Source organism: Lindgomyces ingoldianus (genome assembly GCF_010093535.1).
Source record: "Lindgomyces ingoldianus strain ATCC 200398 unplaced genomic scaffold BDR25scaffold_40, whole genome shotgun sequence".
In the NCBI taxonomy this organism is placed as follows: domain Eukaryota; kingdom Fungi; phylum Ascomycota; class Dothideomycetes; order Pleosporales; family Lindgomycetaceae; genus Lindgomyces; species Lindgomyces ingoldianus.
In genome coordinates, this window is record NW_022985201.1 from 294,032 (window position 1) to 302,549 (window position 8,518).

The 8,518-nt window shown below is 48.0% G+C and overlaps 6 protein-coding genes across 6 annotated transcripts; 2 read left to right on the forward strand and 4 right to left on the reverse strand.

The window, feature by feature from the left end:
• Positions 1–872: 872 nt before the first annotated feature.
• On the reverse strand, positions 873–1,653 carry BDR25DRAFT_270663 (uncharacterized protein). Its single transcript, XM_033687220.1, has 2 exons — positions 1,474–1,653; positions 873–1,350 (listed from the first exon to the last, which is right to left on the reverse strand). The coding sequence occupies exons 1-2, from the start codon at positions 1,582–1,584 to the stop codon at positions 1,144–1,146; spliced, it is 318 nt and encodes a 105-aa protein (XP_033542016.1). The 5' UTR covers positions 1,585–1,653; the 3' UTR covers positions 873–1,143.
• A 131-nt stretch (positions 1,654–1,784) lies between these two features.
• On the forward strand, positions 1,785–3,052 carry BDR25DRAFT_306820 (uncharacterized protein). Its single transcript, XM_033690712.1, has 2 exons — positions 1,785–2,657; positions 2,711–3,052. The coding sequence occupies exons 1-2, from the start codon at positions 1,794–1,796 to the stop codon at positions 3,011–3,013; spliced, it is 1,167 nt and encodes a 388-aa protein (XP_033542017.1). The 5' UTR covers positions 1,785–1,793; the 3' UTR covers positions 3,014–3,052.
• Positions 3,053–3,109: 57 nt separating this feature from the next.
• BDR25DRAFT_240314 (alpha/beta-hydrolase) lies at positions 3,110–3,960 on the reverse strand (the record flags this gene model as incomplete). Its single annotated transcript, XM_033685710.1, has 3 exons — positions 3,110–3,365; positions 3,408–3,586; positions 3,634–3,960. The coding sequence occupies 3 exons, from the start codon at positions 3,958–3,960 to the stop codon at positions 3,110–3,112; spliced, it is 762 nt and encodes a 253-aa protein (XP_033542018.1).
• A 510-nt stretch (positions 3,961–4,470) lies between these two features.
• On the reverse strand, positions 4,471–5,378 carry BDR25DRAFT_337124 (uncharacterized protein). Its single transcript, XM_033693166.1, has 2 exons — positions 5,122–5,378; positions 4,471–5,069 (listed from the first exon to the last, which is right to left on the reverse strand). The coding sequence occupies exons 1-2, from the start codon at positions 5,357–5,359 to the stop codon at positions 4,492–4,494; spliced, it is 816 nt and encodes a 271-aa protein (XP_033542019.1). The 5' UTR covers positions 5,360–5,378; the 3' UTR covers positions 4,471–4,491.
• Positions 5,379–5,391: 13 nt separating this feature from the next.
• BDR25DRAFT_396369 (uncharacterized protein) lies at positions 5,392–7,442 on the reverse strand (the record flags this gene model as incomplete). The annotated part of the gene is made up of 11 exons (XM_033698428.1): positions 5,392–5,410; positions 5,440–5,531; positions 5,607–5,657; positions 5,696–5,751; positions 5,828–5,914; positions 5,960–6,177; positions 6,240–6,388; positions 6,533–6,749; positions 6,822–7,113; positions 7,151–7,194; positions 7,408–7,442. The coding sequence occupies 11 exons, from the start codon at positions 7,440–7,442 to the stop codon at positions 5,392–5,394; spliced, it is 1,260 nt and encodes a 419-aa protein (XP_033542020.1).
• Positions 7,443–7,493: 51 nt separating this feature from the next.
• On the forward strand, positions 7,494–8,518 carry BDR25DRAFT_396370 (uncharacterized protein; the record flags this gene model as incomplete). The annotated part of the gene is made up of 3 exons (XM_033698429.1): positions 7,494–7,599; positions 7,640–7,674; positions 8,427–8,518. The coding sequence occupies 3 exons, from the start codon at positions 7,494–7,496 to the stop codon at positions 8,511–8,513; spliced, it is 228 nt and encodes a 75-aa protein (XP_033542021.1). The 3' UTR covers positions 8,514–8,518.

Genomic DNA, 8,518 nt, shown 5'->3' on the forward strand with positions numbered 1-8,518 from the left:
TTTTCTTTACACAGCAGCGTTAAAATAAAATAATAATAGACTCCCTAGACTTTCTAGAGCTTTAGATGTGTGGTTGGGGGGGTAGGGAAAGGCCTGCAGTACTAATTTAGGTGGGGGGAGCACTTTTCCGAGTCTCCTGAGCTCATAAGCGAGGGCTCAGGCTGTGGGACAGACTTTTTGGATTGACGGTACTTATTGCCAACGCACGGGTGGATCCTCCAGAGGGTATGACTCATGAGATAACACACTGCACCCGTGTGCACTTCATAGTTGGTTACCGTTTTCTTAGTTCTCATCGGGGCGTCCCTGACGAGCCCTCTCCCTAGGGTCGTAACACCCCTGCTTGCGGCTGACGCTACCACAAGGACAGTCTGATCTCTGGCCAGCCTTATCGAACTATAACACGCTACAGAGAGTCAGGACACAACTTACATACATGCAAGAAGCATAATCTAGGTGCTGCTTAATCTAGAATAGCTGCTTAATCTAGAATAGCTGCTTAATCTAGAATAGCTGCTTAGTCTAGAATAGCTGCTTTATTAATTATGTTCTAATGCGTTGTTAAACTGCGTAACCTGAAAGATGCAGAAAGTTTAGTTGGGGTGGCATCTCCCTTGTAAAGTACGTTAGGGGTAGTAAGAGAGTAAACCTTAGGGTTAAAGGCAGAGGTACGGAGGCTGAGGAGCCTATACAACTGATGCTAAGCCCCTAGGGCACCCAAGAGTCAGATAACTGTGACAGTCATAGACTATGAAATTTACGGCGATGAAATAGGAGGGCTAAATTCCAATACTGAAATACACCGTTCCCGAAATGAATCGTAGGGATGACTAAATTTGAACTGTCTAGAGATGTGTGTACCATTCTTTGTTGACGTGACTATGTTCTCGAGCTTAGTTATTCTAGCCCAGTTTGCATACCTATTAATCTCTTATATGTCGGCCAACATCCTGAACCACAGCCTAATAGCAGGTCAACGCCCATATCAGAATAAAGCACAAACACTCGGGTTACCTCAGGCTCCAATTCCTGCCATCACTCTTTAAGACTGGCCCGACTAGAATTCCTTCGCTCATGTATTGCCAACGTGTATCTCAACTTGGATACAGGGTTGGATTCGGTTCGAATTGACATTGCAATTCTTCAGAGCGCAACATCACTCTTCCCGAACACAGACTCTTCCAGCTCAATTCTTGTCACATGCGCGCCCGGCACAACGACCAGCCCGACATAGCGGCTGCTCCAGCTCACGGGTGCGGACATTTCCCCGGGGGCCTCAACGGTCCGGCAGATCTCGGCTTCGGAGGGCGCTCGATATTCGTAGGTAAGCGCGAGAATAATGTTGCGATCCTAAGATATACTCAACATGCATGCACAATATAGAAAAAGATAGAAAAGTCGCTTGGAAGTTTGACACTGAAGGTGCGTATGGCGTAGCACATAGTGTAGGATAGAAATTGAGATAGTGCCGACCTTGTCTGTACACTTCATTTGTCCCCCAAAAATGCGTTTATCCGTAGTATGGAGGCGAAGGTTCTTGCCGATCAACTGGGAGAGGTAGAAACTTGCCTCTGAATTGTCCATTACCCGCAGGAACCAGTTGAAGATTCACAGATTATTTAACGATCCTAAAGGGTGTGGTTTAGATTTTATCAACAGCCGAAGCAGAAGGAAGCAGAGGAGAGAAGTGACTGTTGGAAAGCGCCCATTGGGCTTGGCACATTCGCTTCGTTTGCCCCGATCCCGGCGCCATGTCTGCTCTTCGATAATTTTCTCCAGCAGCACGGCCGGCCATGAATCCCATACGCCGGAGCTGTCAGTCAGCCCGACTCGGATTAAACCCAACAGTACCGATCGCAAGTGGCTCGCGACGCGCATTCTCTCAATGCAGGGCGTGCCAGCGGGGTTCTCTACCCCAATTCCTCACGCCGTCAACCCCCGAGCTCTCGACACTGCTCTCGCGACTGAATTCCAAAATCCTTCTCCCGGCACACCTGAACCACGACCAACAACTACTTGTCTATAAGAAGAAGAACCAGACTCGTCTCGAAGCCGAAACAATCAACATCACCCTTGGCGAGGTCACGCTCCCTCTGGAGCACATCGACCGCAATCGTGACATCCCCAACAAATGGCATACTTTCAAGACTGTTGTGGAGGAGTCGTCCACGCCAGAGGATTGGGAGAATGTGCTGAGAATGGTGGAGGGATTTCAAGATGCGAGTATACAATTGCCGGAGGGCTGGATGCAGAAGGTGGTCAGGAGGTTGAATCAGGCGGGCATGCAGCATTTGGTGCTGAAAGCGCTGCAGAGGGCTAGCGCTACGGGCATGAGTTTGGAGGATCCGGCTATTGCACACTTCGTCATGATGGGAATCCATGACAAAGCGGCCTCCTCGAATTGGGAGAAAGAGGAGACAAAGAAAGCGCTGAGTATGGCGGAGCAAGTCGTTGAGCTAATGGAGCGGAAAGAGCATTTGGGACGGAATGACGTCCTCCCGGGCGACCTGAGATCGAGTCCTTTCGTAATAGCCATCCCTCTCGAGATGGCTGCTGTGAGGGTGAAGAAGTATACCGAAGGTCAGGATAAGGACGGAAAGGTCGCGAGGTATGCATTGAAGATCATGATTGCCCTTGAGCAGGATGATTGGGTCAAGGTATGTAGTCTACATTATCGCTGTACGAATGTTCCGAAACTCATAGGGCAAAGGTCAGCCTCGCCAAGGAACTAACGGCCATGACTCCATCTCAGGGTCTCAGATCCGCTAAAGACACGCTACTAAATCTCAGACGCAGAATTTGGAAGCTCATTCCGTTGTGGAACGCCCTGAAGACAGCGAACAGTGTCCTCGGTGCCAATATGCCAATGGCAAAGGAGGCCCAGAAACTAGTCGCTAATCTTCGAAGGGGACTTGCCGATGGCGAAGTGTCTATTGATGAATTAACCGCTACGAAGACAGAGGGATATGTAAGATCTGTGAGAAAGGCGATCAAGGACTGTGAAGAGCTCTAGGGTGAAGAATTCTGTGTACCATATTGTACTGTATTGTAAGACCAAAATAGAAATGGGCTTCGTTGCAGTGGATATCTTCCTAGAAGCCATGGTGCCCTACAAGTGCATGTCAAAAAAATCCCCCACCAAGCTATAACCCCTACAATACTCCGTCACATTTTCGGGATCTTCTAGACGGGCGCGAGCTCCCATCCAACCATGATGCATGTTCGCGAACGTTTCGACCACATTCGCATTCGAATTCTTCAACGTTTTCTCATACGCCTGAACCTGTTCGGGAGTCCCATCTTCCTTGGAGAACAGGCAGATGTACGGAATACTGATTTGAGCGGCGTCACTAGAGTCGAGTCGGCTTCCTCAAATTAGCTGGAATCCGTTGGGAAAGGCAGGCAACACGTACCCAGGGTGCGCTGTCCCGGCTGCTTTGAACGTTGATTCAGGACCAGAGAGTATCGCTGTCATTTTCCCACCCCAGCATAGGCCAAAAGCTCCCCAGCTCTTAATGCTTGGAAATTTCTCGGCCGCTGCCGTTTGTACTTGTAGTGCGACCGGTTTATTCTTCGTAAAGTCTGCCTGGTGTTATCAGACCCTGAAATAGAGATTCACTGAAGCACACGTACCGTCGTGCTTATAAAAACCTTCGCTCTCTCTCTTTTATTATCGTTGTCTATAGGGAAGACATCCAAGCCCAGAGGTTCACCATGGAAAAAATCGGGAACTAGTACTACAAAGCCCATTGATTTGGCTAAGATGTCTGCGCCCTGCAGCGTTTGTGGTGCAAGTCCAAACACGTCAAAGAAGAAGAGGATTGCACGGCTCGCGCTTTCTGAGCCAGTGACGTAGACGTTGAGGTTAGCCAGAGGAATATATGTTCCCTGAGGTTTGTAGTCCGATTGCACAGCGTTTTGAGCACAGCAGGCTGCTGGAAGGGGGACGGCGTCGGACATTTGTTTGGGGAAATCTAGCGTCGGTGTCTTGATTGTAGAGGTGCAGGCCAGCATTTATACTATGATTAAATCCCGACTCCTTGCTCGCAAAGATTTGGAATAAAACTAGAACGGCGAGAGTGACTCTAAGTAAGCTCGAGAGATCGCTAAAATGAAACACGATGATTGGCTAATGGAGATACCGGGCTCGGGTCCGGAGCTAAGAGAAGTTCGGGCCGAAACCATAGACAAGCAACATTGGAGGGTTCTGCTCGCTCTCAATTCTGTGTAGTGGAGATAGGCATGAGAAAATGCGGGGGAGGGGGCAAGCGTTACAAGGGTCTATATGAATAACAAGAATATGAAATAAGATAAGTGGCCCAAAGACACATCTCAATTCCGGATTGTGGGAATAGACATTTGATTAGGACTAAACAGGGGCAACATACAAAGGTCGAAGCATAAATGCAGATATGTGTCCCTAGTTCATTGAGACACATCTGCTTGTCTATTTATACAGATACTTAAATACTAAGGTAAACACCAACTACTCTACCTCTTCCTCTTCGACTTTATAGGCTTCTTACCTGCTCCACGTAATCGCTTCTTCTCTGCATTTGCCTCCTTCCTAGCCTTTGACTTCCGCCAGGCAGTCCATCGATCTCCGGGGATGAACATCTTGGTCTGGACATTTGCCCTCTCCGCTGCGCGACCAATATCCCAATTAGTCTCACGGAAAGTGTATCCCCTGCTCATTACTAGCTTGCTTGACGTCCTGTCTCGTGGCAAAGCCGTAATGTCTGTGTTGTTCTCCATCCCATCTCCGCCCTGAAAATCGCCTACCACAAGCTGACCTTCAAGCGTCTCTGGCTCTGATTGGGTTCTGACAGCAAGCATGCCCAGCCGTCTTCTTCGTGCAGCATTCGGAGGGTATGGCAGCGTTTCGTGTTTCTCGAAGACCACGCCAATGTACTGGCGCATTGGGTGCTTTAGCGGATCACGATAGTAGCGAACGTAGCCAGATCTAGTCGCGTAGATGCAGTGATCGCGGCCCATAGCGCAGTTTTCCCCAGGAAACCAAGCTGTTCCGCGTTGCCGGAAGATGATGTTGCCAGGAATTACATATTCTCCTACTCAATTCATTAGTTATATGTATAGAGATCCGCGAGGAGATGGACATACCGCCAGACTTCTTCGCTCCTAGCCGTTTGCCAGGCCCTTGTTTGGCGCCATTGGCTCGGCCTTGGGTCTGATGAGATGCGTGTCGTACGAACGCGAGGGTCGGGGAGGGGATGAAGGAGCCATTGGCGGCGCGCAGTATGTCGACGCGGACCGATGATACAAGAGACGCTGAGGATAGTCTTATAACCATTCGGAGAGGCGCGAATATCCGTGGAAGCAGCATGGTTGCATCGAGCATGTTTTCACGTCAACTAAACGCTCTTGCAGAGCTCAAGAATTATCTGAAATACTCAAGCGCACAGGTAGTGCCAAGGTCACGTGAAAAGTGGGTCCAGGTCGGTCACTTGCCACATCATCTGGGCCCATATTGAGCGGCAAAAAGTCAACGCCAGAAGCCTAGCAATGATTATCTAGACCAAAACAATCAGGAAAAATCGTCTGTTGTTCTATTATCTATAGAAATTGTTATCTCCAAGATTTTCAACACATTTCTGGAGTCTTGAGCGGAAATCTGCGCCCTCACGATCGCGCTTCTCCTGTGAGAGCCCATACCACGCCTCTTAAGCCCTCTCACGTATAGCCTTTTCTGAGAGCTGGTTGCTCTAATTTTGAGCACGTAGGGTCTCAAACCTATCCTTTATTAGATTTGGTGAATGAGGAGGCTAGTTAACAACCCGTACTCTGCCATTATAACAAGCCCTCTCACGTATAGAGAATTGTTTCGCCTTTGCATGTGGAGATGCGTTGTCCTCTATAACGTATACTGTCCTCCCTATACGCCGTAAAATCGTATCTACCCATGGATATAACAGAGGCTTAAGTATAGTCTCCTAATAACGAACCCAATTGATTCCTCCTTTGCTCTTCTCTCCACGCTCTGCCCTCCCTATTTTGAACTCCCATTCAGGGCGACGCTGGCGACGCGGGCGGCCTGAGGGTAGAAGCTCCTCTCGACCAAGTCGCCGGATGTTCTCGCTGAGCATTCGTAGAACACGATACTCATTTGTACCAGGGATTTGTGACCTTCTCTGCATAGCCTCCTCTCCATAGCCTCCTCTTCATATTGATTCTCCCTATTCTCCTTATATAGCTTGAGCCTATTGATTTCCTTCTCTTACGGTGATTCCTTCTCCCATATGTGAAACAGCCCAAGGCCAAATCCATGGCAGATACCACCCCAAACCATTACTAATTTAAACGTATTAGGAGGAGGACGGGCGTGCTTAAAGACGTTTGCGCCTTTTTGTATAGAGACTTTTGGTTTTTTCTGTGATGATCGCTTTTAATAGACATTTCGTCAGAAAACACAACGAGACAGCCCTCATTAAAGCTTCTTAATAGCCTATTAAGAGAATGTGAGGCGATTAGCCTTCTACTCTTCAGTAAACTGGATTTTCTAGGGTGGATTTACCTGAAAGATCTCTGAGTCTGTCAGGACCTTCCACCCAGTAGAATATGGGGTCCTGACGCCGTGGCTCCTCTCTACTTCCTGTATAACTGTCGCCCATGGTTTATCCTCTTGATGCTCATCGCATGTGGCTGTCTCTACCAGAGCTTCCTGTACAGACGATCCCTCAGGGAAACGCTCCTCGCAGCCGCGATCGGTAACGGCCGCGATCGGTAACATCCTCGAGATGTTTTAGAAGGAGAGTAAGAGGATGGGGGAGAGGATCGTGTTGTACGCCAGCGCGCTAGGCGACGCGAGTATAGAGTTGTTGTGCTCCCCAGGGTGGGCAGCCAGAGACTTTAGTAGAGATACCCGTCCATCCGCGACCCTCACAACGCAGGGCAACAATAGCAGCTCGGGTAGGGATGTTAATCTGTTGTGAATGAGGTATTTGGGTTGGAAAAGATACATTGATTTGACTATATTTGCTAGTAAATTCCTGATTTTTGATTTAGTGTATACAACTGATTTGGTGAGGCATTTGCCAAGACTCAGAGCCTCCCTGCACGTGACCTTCGGACGTCCTAACTCTGGATTTCTCTTATCTCACAGGTCAGACGCTCCTCCAAGGTTTAACCGGACCAATTAAAGCGCTGTGGCTAGTGATGTCATGTTTTTGCAAACGTCTGCGGAGCGTCTAAGGAGAAATAGAGTAAATTTGTATGTATCTCTGTTTAGCATTTAGCTTTTTTTAACATTTTCTTACCTACAACACAATAAAATAGATATTTGTTGTAAGGACGGAGCTCTGTACCACTACGCCAATACAACCAAAAAGGTGCGAATAATCAACCAACAGTTAATTATTGCGTACAGAATAGTATATATACCCGTCGCACGTAAGCACCATCTCGGCCTTACACGTAAGCGCCATCCTGGCCTTACATTATCCCCCTTCTTAGCAGACGCATGTCCCAGGCGTCACATGACCTACCCGCAGCTCAGAGGCGCCTATGCGCATGTCTCGGTTACCGGCCAGAGGCTGACCACCTGCGGCCCAGAGGCGCGGGATAAACACGACGCAACGCTCAGTGGCCACGCCAGCTAAGCCATACACACTAGACCTCCCAGCAGCTACAACGTGGCGCCAGAAGAGGCCGCCTCACGTTTCAGTCTAAAAACTGGCTAAGCTGTCTAAGGTGTGGGTCAAACGCGCGACCGTCCTTGTTGTTGGTTGATTATTATGTAAGGACAGAGCTCTGTACCACTACGCTAATACAACTAAAAAGGTGCGAATAATCAACTAACAGTTAATTATTGCGTACAGAATAGTATATATACCCGTCGCACGTAAGCACCATCTCGGCCTTACACGTAAGCGCCATCCTGGCCTTACATTTGTTAAATGCAATTAAAACTTAAGTAACTAAGCTATATAGTAGTTATATTTTAAAAAAGCTAAACTTATAATTTAGGGGTAAAGTACACTGCTAAAGCTAGTTCTAAGTTGCTTTGCACTAAATTACCCTCCCTTATGCAACTTAACTACTAGAGCAGCTAGAGGCAAGCTAAGAGCTAGAGCTAGTTGCACATAAGCAGGCTAGTTAGCTCTAACTCTTAGCTTATCTCTAGCTACTCTACTAGTTAAGTTGCATAGGGGAGGGTAATTAGGTATAATTATATAAGCTTTTAATTAGATCCCTCTAGGCAGCGTACAGAGGGAGGTTTAATTAAAAGTGCAAATGCATATAATAGTTTAAGCCCTAGGCAAGCTTCTGTTTAAACAGCAAGCTGTTAGAGGCATGTTGTGATAAAGAAGTACGTTAGTGAAGTGGAGAAAGTTTGCCTAATAACTGCAGCTAAGACACACTAAAGCTTGTACCATTTTCTCTCAGACCCTCTGGAGTGATTCATCGAGCGTGGCGCAGCAGCGCAAAGCCTCCTCGGCAATCGGTACTACCTATTGCCGACGCCCGGTGGATCCTCCAGAGGGTATGGCTCGTGAGATAA

Coding starts and splice junctions, on each gene's coding strand:
- BDR25DRAFT_270663 (XM_033687220.1), bottom strand. CDS start 1,584: ATGGACAATTCAGAGGCAAGTTTCTACCTCTCCCAGTTGATCGGCAAG. Junction 1,351..1,473: donor AAATGAAGTGTACAGACAAG/GTCGGCACTATC, acceptor AGTATATCTTAG/GATCGCAACATTATTCTCGC.
- BDR25DRAFT_306820 (XM_033690712.1), top strand. CDS start 1,794: ATGAATCCCATACGCCGGAGCTGTCAGTCAGCCCGACTCGGATTAAAC. Junction 2,658..2,710: donor AGCAGGATGATTGGGTCAAG/GTATGTAGTCTA, acceptor CATAGGGCAAAG/GTCAGCCTCGCCAAGGAACT.
- BDR25DRAFT_337124 (XM_033693166.1), bottom strand. CDS start 5,359: ATGCTCGATGCAACCATGCTGCTTCCACGGATATTCGCGCCTCTCCGA. Junction 5,070..5,121: donor AGGAGCGAAGAAGTCTGGCG/GTATGTCCATCT, acceptor TGAATTGAGTAG/GAGAATATGTAATTCCTGGC.